Source organism: Malania oleifera, chromosome 6 (genome assembly GCF_029873635.1).
Source record: "Malania oleifera isolate guangnan ecotype guangnan chromosome 6, ASM2987363v1, whole genome shotgun sequence".
NCBI classification, from domain to species: Eukaryota; Viridiplantae; Streptophyta; class Magnoliopsida; order Santalales; family Ximeniaceae; genus Malania; species Malania oleifera.
In genome coordinates this window covers 55,587,346-55,604,549 of record NC_080422.1, presented here as the reverse complement: position 1 = coordinate 55,604,549, position 17,204 = coordinate 55,587,346, and the positions used below count along the sequence as shown (strand labels likewise).

The 17,204-nt window shown below is 37.5% G+C and overlaps 1 protein-coding gene across 13 annotated transcripts in view; it reads left to right on the top strand.

Annotated features, from left to right (window-relative positions):
• LOC131157114 (uncharacterized) overlaps positions 1–17,204 on the top strand; it is a 103,890-nt gene that overhangs the window by 17,538 nt on the left and 69,148 nt on the right. For all 13 annotated transcript variants that reach the window (XR_009137220.1, XR_009137224.1, XR_009137226.1 and 10 more), the window contains exons 3-4: positions 10,074–10,144; positions 10,262–10,540. Coding sequence is in view for 4 of the 13 variants with exons in the window: in XM_058111010.1 (XP_057966993.1) it covers positions 10,074–10,144; positions 10,262–10,540 (350 nt within the window). In the remaining 9 variants the exon portion in view is untranslated. The remainder of the gene's footprint in view (positions 1–10,073; positions 10,145–10,261; positions 10,541–17,204) is intronic.

The window sequence follows — 17,204 nt, the reverse complement described above, 5'->3', positions numbered from 1 at the left end:
AAGAAAAATCTTCCTCCAATGAATCACTACTTCTGGTCTGTCGCTGCTGTGGCAACTCCTCGGGTCATCAAAGCAGTGCCGGCTGTTGGAAATATAATAGAAGGGCCACTGTCCTTAAAGCTGATTTTGCGCCTACGGAGAACATTTCACAATGCATATAGTCACTGCATGCACGACCTCCTGGATTACTCAGCTGGCTTGGGTTGTGTGCACTCACAAACATCGGCGCTATAGGAGATGTAGTGTCATTTAGTTACCTAACAAAATATAAACCTCAAAAATAAAAAAAAATGAAGATAAAATTATTTCAAAGAATAAAAAAACGTATGTTGAATGAAGCTGGATCACAATTTATATGGGTAAAATTAAGTATAACTTCCAGTATCATAAATACGAGTTAAATTAGTAGTTAATATTTTAAAAACATTAAAACTAATATATTAAATTTCACTAAATTAAAATAAAATTGACAACTATTAAAAAATATTTATTAAACAAATATATATATATATTTAATTTGAAACATAAAATGTTAAAATGGTAATACCAACACCGGTTACTTTCGAAACCCTAGGGAGATTCATGAGAGAGGGAGGAAAAGTCGTTTCGTGAGAGAGAGAGCCTAGATATCATGGCTTGTGGTCTGTCGCTGCTATGGCAACTCCTTAGGATGTTGAAGCAACCATGGATACCTTAGATACCCTATGGAGATTTGTGAGAGAGAGAAGGAAATTCGTTTTTCCAAAGAGAGCCTAGGAATCTCTACATCTTGTCTGTCGCACCTACGGAAACACCTTTTGTCGTTGAAGTTGTGCTGGCTATCTTCGAAACCCTTGGGACAATTGTGTGTGTGAGAGAGAGGGAAAGTCGTTATGTGGGTGAGAAGTGTTACCGGTCATGTTTTGGGTAATGTTGCTTTCTACCTTACCACATTTGATTACTATTTGCAAAAAAAGGCACATGGAATAGTGCTTTGGATTGGGGTAGAGGGTAGCGTAACGTAACGGTAACGGGTGTAACGGGAAGCGGGAGTAGCGGATGTTACATAATGGGAAGCGGATGTAATGGCCGTGAATTTTTTTGAAGCACGCAAAACCTTGTGCATATTATCGTACTTGCATGTTTTAAGCTTTTAGCCCTTCTTAGAAAGAGTTTTAGTGTATTTTGGATCCTTTAGTTTGAGTAACTAAGTTATTTGGTAAGGGCAACAAGTTTACTTATGTTTTAAACCACCATTGATAGAAAAATTACGTGTGTGCGTGCGTATTTATACTTCTCATTGTTCTTATTTGTGATAAATTCTTATGTGTGCTAAATTAATTAATAAAACAAAATACATTATACACTCCATTAATCTATTAGACACATAAGACATATAAATGATACAAATATAAAATAGCTAGAAAAGAAAGAAGGTTGAAGTCGAAAAATATATATCATAAATATCACATTACTAATATTATCAAAATAAAATATTTTCCTAACGAGTTAGTATTTTCAAATTGTTAATTAATGCATCTCTTGTGAGTATTTAAAGAAATATTAAATTTTGTATCACTGTCATCCTCATTATAATCTTTCCCCCCTCTCGCCATATGGTATATTGAGAATGATTTATGAAAGAGAGAGAAAAAGTGAGAAGAAAAAGTAAAAAAGAAAATAAATTTTTTGGTGCAACAGTCTTGAAGCGGTTACGTAACAGTCGTAGCGGTCTTTACGTAACGGTTGTGGTGATTTTTCTTCCCACCGATTTCGCGGTGTGCAACGGTATCGGTAGCCCAAAAAACCGTTATTAATGGCGTTAAGTAACGGTCGCGGCTGTTATTTAAAACCATGTTTGGTATTCTAGTTTCTCTCCATTTGTTTCAAAATATCTTCATCGTTCACATGGCTTGTCCATTACAGTCATTGGGGAGATGATAGGTCATCATGCAGGTATCATCATGCAGGTATTATCGTTGTCTATATATGGGGCCTTCTTTAGGGTGAAGGAAGGGATATTAAGGAGAGAAGAAAGAGATATAGAAGGAAGATCTAAGGCACCCTGTAAAATTTTAGAAGGAAAAAGGAAAAGGGAATGACAATCAACTCAGCGAAGTTTTCTACACATTGAAAATCAGTAAAATACACCCACTTGAAGATTGAAAAAGCCAGGTGAAAGTTTGGCTACACAAGATAAAAGCCAAATAGATTTCTTCTTAACTAGGAAGGAGGATTGTTTATCTTGTAATGATTGTAAAGTTTTTCTAGATGAAAGTTGGGCTACACAACATAGAGTCTTCAGTATTAGATATACATATTAAAAGATGGAAGAGAAGAAGTAACGTAAGTCAACACAAGAGGACTACGTGGTGGAGTTTGAAGGGAGAAAATATAGTAAAATCCAAAGATAAAATGATCAAATAGTGTGATTGGACAATAGGGGGTAAGGTGGATGCAAAATACTGTTTGGAATGAGATGACTAACTCTATCATAAATATAGCAAAAGAGATTTTAGGTGAGTCCAAAGCAAGATAATCGGGTAGTAAAGAAAATTGGTGATGGGATCAAGAAGCCCAAAAAGGCGTTAAGACAAAAGAAACTTGTATAAAATATGGAATTGTTGTAGAAATATAGAAAACCTTGAAAAGTATAAAGTGGCATGAAAAAATGCAGAAAAGGCTATTAGTGAAGCTAAACATAGAGCTTATGATACTTTATATAATAGACTGGATGCAAAAGAAGGAGAAAGGGACATTGCTAAACTTGCTAGAGCTAGAGAAAGAAAATGCAGAGATTTAGGTATTCATTCAGATGCATTCACAGTAGATAAGACTTCAACTGGGATTTTGTCAAAGCCATTTTAGATAGTTTCATTCGGCCCACTCAAAGAAAGCATTCCATTATAGTTTACATCACATACGCAGTCCATGAAGATTCTCCCTTTTCTTACGTGCAATTCCCCCCTAAGGTAATATTTAAACTTGCTAGAGCTAGAGAAAGAAGATATAGAGATTTAGGTAATGTAAAATGTATAAAGAATGAGAATGATAATTCCATAACTAGAGAAGAAGACATAAAAGAGAGGTGGCGGAGATACTCTAATAATTTGTTTAATGAAAACTAAAATGAAAATTGAACTTGGAGTGACAAATGAAGAAAATTTTAGAAATAGGATATTTTTTCCCAAAATTAGAGTCCTTGAAGTTAAATTGCTGTAAAGAAGATGAAAAGTGGGAAATCAATAGGATTGGATAGCATCCCCATTGAAATTTGGAAATGTTTAGGGGTAAGGGAAGTATATGTTTAACTAATCTATCCAACATTATTCTAAAAACTAAGCACATGCTAGAGGAATGGAGGAAAAGCACATTAATACCTTTATACAAAAACAAAGGCGATATTCAAAATTGTAAGAAATATTGCGGAAGTAAGATTATAAGTCATATGATGAAACTTTGAGAAAGGATAATTGAACAAAGAATAAGGCTAAAAACGAGTGTTTTAGAGAATCAATTTGGTTTTATGCCTGGGAGATCAACAATAGAAGCTATTTATCTTTTAGGAAGAATAATGGAAAAGTTTAGGAAAAAAAGAGGGAATTAGAATAATGGAAAAGTTTAGGGAAAAGAGAGGGACTTTCATATGGTTTTTATTGACATAGAGAAATCATATGATAAAGTACCTAGGGACATTCTTTGGTGGGTCTTAGAAAAGAAGGAGGTATGCAATAGATTTACTGAAGTCATTAAGGATATGTATGATAGAGTAATGACTAGCGTTAGGATTGTAGGAGGGGAACCTAGAGATTTTCCAATCACAATAGGTGTGCATCAAGGTTTTACTTTGAATCCTTATCTTTTTACTTCAGTGATTGATGAACTCACTAGGAGTATACAAAAAAGGATCCCTTGGCGTATGTTGTTTGCAGATGATATTGTCTTGATTGATGAAAGTTGGAGCGAAGTGGAATCTTACTTTGAATTTTGGAGAACTTCTTTAGAGTCTAAAGTTTTAGGATAAGTAGGAATAAGATAGAAGAACTTCTTTAGAGTCTAAAGTTTTAGGATAAGTAGGAATAAGATAGAATATATGAAATATAATTTTAGTAACGTAAGAAGTAATAGATAAAAGATTGAACTTGATAATCAAGAAATTAATAGCACTTGTAGATTTTCATATCTTGGATCTATTATGCAAATGGAAGGTGAAATTGAAGAGGATGTAATACATAGAATCAAAGCAGGTTGGGTAAAATGGAGGAGCGCGTCAGGAGTGTTGTGTGATCGTAGAATACCCTTAAAAGCAAAAGGAAAGTTCCGTAAGACGATTATAAGGCTAGCTATGTTTTATGGTTCTGAATGTTGGGCAATTAAGAAACAACATATACAAAAAGTAAAAATTGCCAAAATGCGAATATTAATATGGATGAGTGGTATAGCATTGAAAGATAAATTAAGGAACGAGCATATACATAATAATCTAGGTATGGCACTGGACGAATATAAGATGAGAGAGAGGCGGCTTAGATGGTTTGGGCATTTGAAACGCAGATCTAGTAGCGCATTTGTGAAGAGGAGTGAGTTAGTTATTATTTTTGGAATGAAAAGGGATAGGGATAGGTCTGAAATTACTTGGAATGAGGTAGTGAGGAAGGATTTAATCGCTCTTAATTTGGTAGAGGAAAATGCTCTCGATCATGTGAATTGGCAGAAAAGGATTCATGTAGCTGAGCCCACCTAGAGGGACTTAAGGGAATGAAGTGCATTTGGATGGTGGCAAGAGTCCAAAGATGAAGGGTCAAAGGGAATTAGCGAATTTGAAGAGTTTGATAAACTATGATGTAAAGGGTTTGAAAAGGGGGTTTCTTGGTTAATTTTGGTTTGGGATGTTGTGCTTTTTTTTTTTTTGGTATTTGTATTTGTTTTTTGTTTTTGCATTCTTCCTTTAGAGAGTGTTATTATATGGTGGACTACACGCCGTACCTTCTCTTCTTGCTATCTAATATACATTCTTTTACTATAAAAAAGGGGTTAAAGATGGTGATTGTATATTTGTACCTCTTCTTTCACAAGCTGGAAGATGGTAATAAGAATAAAAATTTGATTAGGGAGGTAGATGGGGGGGGGGGGGGGGTTGGGATAGTTACCAATGACCAAGGTGAAATTGCTTCCATTATTACTAACTTCTTTTAGAATTTGTATTTGGAGAAGGACCATTGTAGACTAATGTTTGAGGGGTTAAATTAGAATCCTATAACTGCTGTTCAAAAGAGTTGGTTAGAGAGCCTGTTTGATGAGGAGGAAGTGAGGGGGGTGGTTTTTGGGATGGAAAGGTGTAAGGCCCTAGACTTGGATGGTTTTAACATTGCCTTTTCCAAGATTGTTGGGAGGTTGTTAAGGCCGATTTGCTGAAAGTTTTTACTAGATTTTTTGGTAATGAGACTTTGAGCAAAAGCATCAATTCCTATTTTATAACTTTGATGCCTAAAAAATAAAGATCTACTGAGGTTGAGGATTTTAGACCTATTAGCCTTGTCTCTAGCTTGTGAGATTATCACTAAAGCTTTAGGTAATAGGTTGAGTGTAGTATGTGCTGATATTATTTCTAGGCCCCAAAGTGCGTTTATTTTTTTTTTTGGGGGGGGGGGGGGGGATAATAGATGCTATTCTATTGGCCAATGAAGTGATGGAGAATATTTATAACATTAATAAGAGGGGGTCCGTTTTTAAATTAGATTTTAAGAAAGCCTGTGATAGAGTGATTTGGAGCATCTTGGATAAAGTCCTGACGAGAAAGGATTTTGATGAGCATTGGTGTTGTTGGATTAGGGGTTGCTTGCTTAATGTGTGGTTCTTAGTGATTGTGAATGGCGAATTGAAATCTTGGTTTAGCGTGTGACCCATTATCCCCTTTTTTATTCGTCCTTGTAGCTGATGTGTTGAGTAGGATGGTGGATAGTGTTGTGAAGGACCGGGGGGGGGGGGGGGTGGTTAAAGGTTTAGAAGTAGGGAGGGGGGAGTGGTGGTTTCTTATCTCTAGTTTTCTGGTGATACCATTTTTTCCCTTGATGATCATAGCCCGTCTTTTAAGGAGAATTTTGGGTGTTCTTCAAATTTTATAAAGGGTGTCTAGTCTTTAAATTAACATGGGGAAGAGTGGATTAGAAACTTTAAATGTGCCCGTAGAGCGTGTTAGGGCATGGGCTAATGAAGTGGGGTGTGGTATTTTGGATTGGCCATTGACTTAAGGTTCTTTTGGGGGGTCATTGTAATGCTACGGATTTTTGGAATCCTGTAGTTGAGAGGGTGATGAAGAGATTATATTGATGAAAAGGGGGCTCTTTTATCTTTTAGGGGAAGAATAACCCTGATTCAGGCTTGTCTTTCTAGCATTCTGTTATATTTCTTGTCTGGTTTTAATATTCCGATGGGGATTGCTAACAAGCTTGAGAGAATTATGAGAGACATTTTGTGGTCTGATGTGGGTCACAAGGAACATTTTGTAGGATGGGAAGAGATCTATAGGTCTGGGAAGGAGGGAGGGCTGGGTCTAGGTAAGTTGGTGTTAAACACGACTTTTTTAGCTAAATGGCTATGGCGCTTCCCTTTAGAAGAATTGTCTCTTTGGCATAGAGTAATAAGAAGCAATTTCAGGTTGGATGAGAATGGGTGGGATACCAATGTTAATTTAAGATGTTCTCTTGGTAGTTTGTGGAAGTCCATTTCTTAGATTTATCCTTCTTTCACCCCTTAAACTAAACTTGAGGGGGGAGGGGTTCTTGTATCTAATTCTGGAAAGACCCTTGGTTGGGAAACACACCCTTTTCCACTTCTTTCCCTTGTCTCTTTTATCTGATCTTTGGGCAAAATAGAGCCATATCTTTCTTTGTTAGGGATTTGGGTAGCCCCTTGATCTTCTGGAATCTCCATTTTAGGAGACCTCTTAATGATAGGGAGATGGTGGAGTTGTCTTCATTGTTATCTTTGTTGAATGGGAGTAACCTTTCTTTGGGGAGGGATGCTTGTTCTTGGTCTTTGGATGAGTCAGTAGTGTATTCTTGATTTTTTTTTTGAATTCTTGATTGGTTCTAATTCTTCTTTCCACTTCATATTATTTGGAAGGCCAAGGCTCCCCCAAAAATGAAGGCTTTCACTTGGTTGTGCTTAATAGAATAAATACTAATAAGTAATAACTTGTTGCAATTCAGGAGACCTCTGAACGCTCTCTCCTGATGTATGTGTTTTCTGTTAAAAGAACTCCAAGACAGAATCTTCTTTTGCACTGTGAATTTGCTTGGAGGATCTGGAATAAGCTTTTTGGTATTGTGGGAGAGAGCCTGGTATGTCCTCCTTCATTGGAAGACTTGTTATCCATTTCTTTTTACAGGCTTTAGAAGAAGGAAGGATAGGGCAGCTTTATGGAAGTGTGGCATATTTGCAGGTCTATGGGGGATATGGATGTATAATTTAAAAGGTTTGTTAGTAATATTTTGTTTCAATAAAAAAAAGATAAATTAATAGGGAAATTTCACTTTTGCATCTAAATCTCACATTCAAATTCCAAGGAAATTTCATTCTATAGTTAAAATTTCAACAAGTTTCTCTTAACCCCGCTAAATCCTTAAAGCTCCCAGCAACCTTATCCTCCATATTAATGCTTGCTAACCCACTCTTGGACAAGTTGATCTTTAAACCCAAATTTTTTTTGAAGATTTTCTACAAAATAATTGGCTTTTGGAAAATCACATCATTATCCTCAAGAAATGGCATGGTACATAAGTGAACTGGAGACTTGACACCTCAACCTCCTCCCTCCCTACTGGAAGACCTCTAATTATCCTCATATCGTGGGTGTGCCTGAGCATCCCACTGAAAACATTTGCCACAAGGGTACACAAAAGCGGAGACAATGAATCCCCTTGCCCAAGCCCCTAGGAGGCCATGAACCATCCTTTCGGCTGACCATTGATGATGATTGACAAATTGATTGAACTCAAGCAACCTCTTCTCCACTTCATTTATATAGCCCCAAAACCTTTCCTAATTGTAACTCTATCAGAGAAAACCTAGCTCACCATATCATAAGCTTTCCCAAAATAAAACTTAAAGATAAACTCCCCTCCTCACATCCTCGATTAGCTTATTAGCCACAAGCACGACATCCAAAATTTGTGTATCTTTAATGAACACAAATTGAGCACAATTCAGTCAATCTCTAAATTCATGCCTGCCATCAAACCAAGAACAACCCAGATAAAAGACATCTTAACCATAGGTGAGAAGATATCATTAAAGTCAATTTCTTTCTCTTGATCAAATCCTTTCAGCTCTGACCTAGTTGTATACCTTGGATGCTAGCTCTCCTCCTTTGACCTTAACATGTAAACCCATTTACTGTATCCAAGTGATCCTCAAGCCTCACTGAGTTAGCAAAGCTTGTTTAGAGGTAGCAGTCCTTCTGAGCCCCAAACCTCGTAGTCTCCCATGTCTACAAAGAGCAGTCTAATTTAATCTATGATCTTTTGGTTCTAGTTTTCTGTGGTCCCAACAGAATTTTGAAAAAATTTCATCCAAAGCCCTGATACTAAGTTTAAAGCCTGACATAATACATACTAGAGAGCTTTGAGAATAGATTTAATGAGAACAGCGCTGCCTGCCTGAGAAAGGGCTTTTATTTTCAAGCTTTGGAACTTCACAGAGATTCTATCTTTTGGGAGACTATGGGAATCTTTGTCTTTGCACCTTGCCATTGGAATTCCCAAATGAAGCCGTAGAACTGCTTCCTCAGCTTTTGTGACTACCTCAAATTTCTGTAAAAGAATCATTGAAATTTTGGAGTGTAAGGACTGAACAGAATTTCAGATTTATTGACATTGGTAACTTGTCTTGCCACTATTGCACTTATGGAAAAAAAAGGGGCCTGTTCAGTTGTGGGAAACATTTTTTGTTTTCCAAAGAATTATAAAAAATTCAGCTTATTTTTAGTTTTTAAGATTCGTATTAAAAAGTCAGATAATAAACAGTTTGTTTACTTGTGCAAAATAGTTTTTCACTTTTTATTTGTAGATTCCAGAAAGACAACACATTTTTCAGTTTTCCAAAAATTATATATAGTATTCAAGATAAATGGATTTTGGGGCTTGGATTTGGATTTGTGTGGAATTGGAAGAAACTCAATACATAATCTGCACAAATCAAAGCATAAGATCCAAATTCCATGCTAGCTTATGGAAAGTAAAAAGTTAGAAATCTAGAAAATAATTAAAAGATGTTTTCCAGCTTTTCTGTATAAATTTAGAAAATTGGAAAACAAGATGGCACTTCTGTAATTATTTAAACTATTTCTTCAGGAAAATAGTGCCAAAACTTTTTATTATTGTTGTTGTTGTTTTTTTTTTTTAATTTTATTTTACTGATGTTGAAAAATTGAAAAATTAGTTAACTTTTTTTTTTTTTGTAATTCTTTGGAAAACTAAAATGGAAAAGGAAAACTGTTTTGCATAACTAAATGGTTTTTAGAATTTTAAAAAATGCACAACTCTCAAAATTTGTTTTAAAAAAATATGGAAATATTGTTTGTGAACATCACTTGATTAAAAGAGTTGGATTTTGACACATAGAGATGACTGGACAACTGAGATTAGAGTTTGCTTGAGATAAATTCATAAAATAAAGGAGAGGGCATTAGCTCAAAGAGTGTAAATGTATGGGATAGAGGTCCCACTTCTTGAGGCCTCTCTTGGGGTGGAAGGGATAGGAAGGGACACCATTAACAAGTACTTTGAATGAAACTGTGTTATCATTGGAACATTAAATAAACCCTGCTCTGTTTTGTTGAAGTTGATTACTTACATTGACAATCCTTGATAATCTTTGAAGACATTGCCTCTCCAATCAGATATTATTCTTGCTTTCTTTTCTTTTTCTTTATTGGAAGACGATTTGCATTATTAGACCTTATCAACTCTACAATTTATTGTCTTCTTACAGTTTGTATGTAAGTCACATACAGCATGTAGTCTTTTTGACTAATGGGATGTCTGTTTATTTTGTCCAACCATCAAAAATATTTTTAACATTTTTTTGAACAGGCAGTGAATGCAACTACTCAAGATTAACTTTTGATGGTGTTGATTTGATGGGTGAGAGATTAGCTGATGAGGTATTTCGGTAATAGCAAATTTATCCTTATATTTATAGCTTGCGTTAAATTAGTAAACTTCATCCCAAATTTATTGGAGTCTTAATTTTTGTACGAATGTCACCTGATTTTATGCAGGTGCGGGCTGTTGTTAAACGTAGGCCTGAAGTGCGAAAAATCTCTTTTGTGGCTCATTCTTTGGGTGGCCTTGTTGCAAGATATGCTATAGGGAGGCTGTACGAACATAATCTTAAAGTGAAAGCCTCAGGTCTTATTAGGAATTGCTTAGGTGAAGATGATTCAAATCATTTGACACAACTCCTTGAGCAGCCTTTTGATGCTAGTATCGCTGGGTTGGAACCCATGAACTTCATAACATTTGCAACACCACATCTCGGTTCAGGAGGACATAAGCAGGTAAATTTAAAATGTGCCTCTGTGCTCTCGCCTGATACTGCAGTTATAAAAACGGTTTATAATTTTATATTACATCTACTCTGCCTTATATGGTTTGTAGATTTTTATGTTTCTTCAGTTAGATTGGATAATCATTGCGTTTCTTGTCTGATCATCTAATCGCAATGATGATGACGTCTTCTGAGTTTGCACTTAATGGCTGGGATTTTTCATTCTGCATGCTTTCATTTTCTGTAACAATGATAATTGATTTTTCTGGAAAACTAATGCACTGGAAATGATCTGAAACCACAAGAAACAAAATGCACAACTGTTGCTTTGTTGCTGCCTTTTTATAAAATAATTATAATGGGTTGTTCTTCAACTGTGCTTGGTGAATTGTTGTAGGAGTGCCAAGAAGAAATACAAAACTTTGTAGAAATTGATGGATTATAGAGAAAATAGGAAGATAAGCGAAGAGAATAGAAGATCTCCTTTTGAAATGAAGGATTCCTATCAGTGTGAGTGGTTCCAGACAAAGATAGGGAAAAGGGAATATGGAATCATAAAGTTATAGATGGCCCTATTCATCTCTCTCTCTCTCTCTCCTCCTCGCGATACTCTTCCTCTCCCCCTATTGTGCGTTTGCTGTGATGAAGATTGGTTTAGGTTATGATGAGCCTAGCGATTCATATCGAAGGAAAATCCTTCAATCTGCGTCTAGACAAGGGTGAGGGGAGATCATCTTTGCTCGTGGTCGAGAAGAATGATGGTCATAACAGATGGGTTAGGTTATCGGAAGAGGCTGTTTTGTGGTTTGTTGAAGGATTGTTGGTTTTTGGTTGGATGGAGAGGGGTTTTTGGAGTTTTCTCTAGGGTATTAAAAACTGTTGGTTGTCGATTAGGTGGATGAAGGTGGGAAAGTTCCTGGAGTTAGGGTTGGGTTGGAATTGTAGGAGATATTCTGTGTTCATTCCTGGTGGGGCAAAAGGTGAGGGATGGAGAAGCTTCGTGAGTGTTTTCTGCGACTTAGTGGAGGAGTTATGAAAAGATTTGGTTGATTTGGTTGTTGTGGTTGCAGATGGTCATCCATGTTTCAGATCGTGTAGGTAGGTCATGCGGAAGGTAATATAGACGGAGGTGAGGGTCGCCATCGTCAAGCCCTCTCTGGGGATCCAGTTATGGCGGTTGTTGAGGAGGATAGGTGTTGTAGGTGTGGCGATGTAGTTCAGATGAACAAGGCTGAGCTTCCGAAGTCAGCAGCAGTCACCATTAATCTGCCAGAACCAACCATAGCCAACCAGTCATCAAACAGTCAGCAACCTCCGAAGGCTGCAATCTTCCACCAGTCAGGTTTGCCTGAGAAGGAAGCTAGGGTTCCGATGGAGGACTCGTTTGTTTCAGATGTTGCCAGGGCTGCTTTCAGGGGGGATGAAGCATAGAGATATGGGCCAGGAGGTATGATTCTTGTTTTGGACTGTGCCTAACTAATTGATAAGAAGGGTATTTCTTCTTTATATAAACTGGGCCATTTACTTGAGCAAGCCCAAGACATAGGTCTATCTAAGTTGGGCTCTAATGAGGAGTCTAGGGCAGGTTCTCATTACTTGGGTTCTATTCAAAAGGTGAATGGCAAAGGCCAGGATGCTGGACAGGGAAATGGGCAAGCAGACAAGTCAGAGCCAGATTTCAAGAACAGGGAGGACCAGATTTCAGTCCCTAGATCTCAGGAAATGAGCAATGGGAAGGAGGTTAAACTTCACATTCAGAGTCCAGCACTCCAAACTTCAAGTTTGCCTGATCAAACTCTGGTACATACCCAAACTATTAATAGTTCTGATTCATAGCTAGAATTAGACTCTGGTATTAAAAATGTGTCTAGGCTGGAAGAGTGTTCAAAAAATGGGGAGGTAAGATGTAAAAGTCCAGGAGCAATTATGGGGAAGATTGGTGATATCTTGTGTCCGAATTTTGATAGATTTGAGGGTAGTAAGTTGTATGCTCGCTGGAAATTAGATTATATGGGTGCCGAGATGAGGAAGGTGTTTGATGAGAAGAGAGAAAATTCTGATGCGACAGGGACAAAGCATTTAAGGAGAAACTCTAGAGGAGAACTTAGCATAGTGGAAGACCCTCTTATAAAGGAGGTCCGGTGCAGGAAAGGAAAGAAAAGGAGATTTGAGTGAATTTGACTGTGGTGGGGGTTATTGTTGGATGAGATTTGGAAACAATATGGGTGCGCCTCTGATTCTTGTGATGAAGTAGGGGATTTATCTTATGTTCATCCTGCTCCCTTGGAAGGTTTGGAGGGAGTATCTAGTTTGGAAATGATGATTTAGTCAACAATTCAGTGTAGGGATGGAATATTGCCTACTCATGTGCAGGGAATTCCCGAGGATTTAGAAGCTCAAGATTTTTTGGATAAGTTGGATTAAAGTTGAGTGATATTGGAGGAAATGAGGTTTGCTTGGATGGTGGCAAAAGTCATAAATTGAAGGATCAAAGAAACTTCGCAAATTTAAAGAGTTCGATAAATTACGATGTAGAGGGGGCCTGAAAAGGGGTTTTCTTGGTTAATTTTATATAGTTTCATGGTGTGATCTTCAGTTTTTTTTGTTTTTTATTTTTATTTCTTTCTTTTCTGTTTTTTTGGTGGACTCCTTGCCCCACACATTGTACCTTCTTTTTTCCCTATATTTACTCTTTATTATAAAAAGAAAAGAAAAGAGAAGGGAATAGAAAAAGAAAGGAGAGAAGATGAGGAGGGAAAAGAAAGATGCAGGTGTAAACCCTAAAGATAAAACAATCAGAAATTACAAAATAACCCCAAAATATCCAAATATCATATATCAACCCCAAATTGATTAAATATCAAAGTATAATTCTGTATTAGTTAACATATACAAAATAACTTTAAATTAACTAAAATCGGTAAGATATCTAGATTTTTCAAACAAATGCAAATCTATAATTTCTTATTCTGAGTAGATTATGCGTAGAATTGTCTGTAGGTGATCCCTCATCAGAACCCCCCCCCCCCCCCCCCCCCCCCCCCCTGTTAGAGAAAACTTGACCTTGCATTTTGGAGTGGTGTAATAGCAACTAGGGGCAACAAGAACTGATATAAACTGTGTTAAAGCTTGATGCATATTGTTGGCCCTCAACCAAACAATTTAATTGTTAGAAGAGAATATGTTATCTCAGAAATTTGGTTGTAGTCGGGGTATTTTCGTCCTTATGATTTTATTATTATTAGTATATAAGAGGCAGACCTGGAGCTGAACATAACTCTCCAGGAAACTGCCACCTCCTTTCTCTTGCGTTCTTCTTCTTTTCATCTCTTCTTCTCTTCATTTCTTCTTCTCTCCTCCATCTCTAACTTTGCAACATGGTTTCAGAGCATTAATCTCCTCTAAATTTGATTTTCTTTTAAAAGTTTTTTTTTTCCTGACACTGTTTCTCATTTTCCTTCTTATCTTCTCCTAGTCATCTCTCAAATCTGATTTTTTGGTTGGTTTGAAAGTTCTTTAAGGTCTCTTTTCATATCAGTTTTTCTGTGCGGCATGGTAGGGTGCTGTGTGTTCATGGTGATTTGCTCATGTGATGTGACGCTCTGTTTCTGGTATCTGCTATTGCTGTGTTGATGTTCACTGGTCAGTTGTGGCATGATGTTGTTGTGTGTTCGTGATTGAATGCTGCAATCTTGTATCAGTTGCTGGTGGCTTTGACTGGTGTTCAATGACTTTATTTCCTGCTCTTGCTGGCACTCAGTTCTAGTTGCTGCCAGGCATCACACCTATAGCTGCTCGGCAGCCAGGTTGTTTATGAAGTGCCTGCAGTGTTTGTTGTGGTCTGCCGACTTCTGCATGGTAAAGTAATTCTTCGTAGGATATTGTAACTTACGTTCCATGGTCAGAGCAGCCCTCTTGAAGGTCTGAAGTTCTGCTCTGTGCCTTTGTGTGCTGCCTGATTTCGCTTTGTTGCTGTGATGTTCATTCCTGGTACTGGTTTGCAGTTATTTTAGCGTATTGGGGGTGATTTTGATGACCTCTATAGAGGGAGAGAGAGAGAGAGAGAGCTTCGACCTGTTAACGTGCAGATCATAGTCATCAAATTGATTGGATCCTCCACTTATCTATTGTGGTTTTAGGCTGTGTGTGTGTATACTAATGTGAAAGGGAAGTCCAATCTGCATTCTCCTCTATCTCTGAATTAAGGATTATGAAGATTGGATGCAAGAGAATGACATATTGCTTGTGTGGTTGTGAATAGCATGGAACCATGAGTTGCTGCGAACATGATGTTTCATAGAACAGCCAGCCAAGGCTGTATGGGATGATCTCTGTGAAAGCTTCTCACAAGACAAAAATCAAACTCGTGTTTCTGACATATATGAGAAGTTTTTTCATATATGACCAAGAAGGAAATCCCATTAGTTAATATTATAGCACTCTGAAGGGTATGTGAGAGGAACTCAACATTTATTAACTAGTTAGCCCCGACATTAGATAAAGAAAGAATGTACAGCCAGGAGAGAAGACATCTCCTTAATGAAATCTGAGAATCCCCAGAAAAACAAAGCAGAAAAAGAAAAAAAAAAAGAAAACACAAAAAATACAGCAAAATCAAATCAGCGCCCTTGGAAGGGACTTCCAATCCCACTGAACATTTGTCAAACACATTCCCTTAAAATTTCCATTGCCCACACACCACAAAGAAGCTCTAAAATGCACTTCCTCCCACACCAACCAATATAGAATCTTCTTCCTTGAAAAAATACATAGATTGCTTTCCTTCCACAAGCCCCATAGTGCTGCAAATAAAGCACAATTCCATAAAGCAATACCTTCCTTCCTCCTTCCAAACCCCACAAAAGATATTTCCAAGAGTTCCTCCACTGTTCTCGGACAAACCCAGCTTTCTCAAAAAAAAATAAATTACTTAGTCCAAACCTTCCATGCAAAATTGCAATGCAAGAGAAGATGAGAAACAGATTCTGAACAATCAAAACAAAGCATATATATATATCAGGGGATAGAGCTTTTAAAGGTCTCCTCATCGGCAGCAAGTCATTAGTGTTAATTCCATTAAGCACAATTAACCAAAGAAATGCTTTGATTTTATGGGGGATTTTGACCTCCAGATTACTTTGTAGGGTGGAAGGGAATGATTGGTACCAACCAAGAAATCAAAGAAAGATTTACACAAAAAAACACCCGCGGAATCCAACAACCAAGATCGACTATCATCCTCGGAAGACGTCCTACAATTGTTCAACATAACGAACAAGGAAGATAATTCAATAGTTTCCCTATCATTCAAGGCTCTCCTAAAATGAAAATCCCAAGAAAGTAGAGCACCGCCTAAATCTACGGTAAAAGAAGAAATGGGAACATTTTTCCTTGAGCTCAAATGAAATAAGAGAGGAAAGGAAATTACAATTAAAAAGAGGACGAGCAATCCTAAAAAAACCTATAAAATAAAAATAAATGAAACTAAAAAAAAAAGAAAAAAACTTTAAAATAAAAATAAAACGACATAACTTACAAGTCACTCAAGAAACCCCCTATTTAAGCTTTTGTCCTCATAATTCACTGAACACTTTAAAGTTTGCTAATTCACGCTGTCCCTTTTTCAATTTCTTCCTCTCTCCATCCAAGCAATTACATTTTTTTTGGGAAATTCCTCCTGGAAGAATTATTTTGCTCGTCCACCGAGCAAACATAAACGTTTTTTGACATTCCTTCCCTGACTAGAAGAGTTTTCCCCTTCCTCAACAGACAATCTCTGTATGGTATCCAAACCACCTTTGTGAACCTTTGTGCAAGCCCCTCAGCTAATGCTGGGGGCAACTTTCTTGATCAACCCCTTGTCCTGGTAGCAACCCTCTTGAACTGAAAAAGGATTAGTTGAGTTCCCAATACTAACTGAATTGCCACTAACCCTTGGTGAAAGTTGTGCTGCTGGCTTCACCCTACCAATCCTCTTGCATTGTGCAATGAAAGGCTTGGAATCCCTTCCCTGCAAAAAACTGTTAAATCTGTTCTGTGGGGAAGGGCAGAGTTGAATGTACCGGGCTTATACAGTTCATCTCTAAATTATATAGGGTACTCATTACCTTCTTTGTGCTAACTAGACTTCTGGGCCTGGCCAGGAAGCCCATTAAGATTTAAATTATCATGAGCTTCAAAAGGCTGCTGGTTTTTAATCAACTTCCGTTCAGCTAAAACTTGGGACAAATCGCCACTTAAAGCATTTGGACTTACGGCCTGTTTACTTGGTCAGCTCAAGTCCTCAAAAGCATGGATTACCCAATATATGTCCCAAGTCCAGATTGATGGTGAGGCACCTGAGTCACCTTCACCGCATCTCCATGCCCCAATGGAACCCAAGCCGGTTCTATCATTGGAGCTGTTGTCCCCTTACGGAGTTGTCCCACTGGCAATGGAAGATCAAACTGCTGCTGCACCTGCATCTTCTGCTCTGCCTGCATCTGCTGCTTTGCCTGTTGCTTCATCTGCTGCATCGTATGTTGCTGCTGCGTCTGCATCAGGTTACAATATTTGTTAAAGATCCCCATTTTCTCCACCAACACTACCTGGCTCCAAGAATGACTGCCCCTCTGTGAATCTCTATCAACATCAATCATTTCATTTGGGGAAATCCTGACCTTTTGATCCTCCTG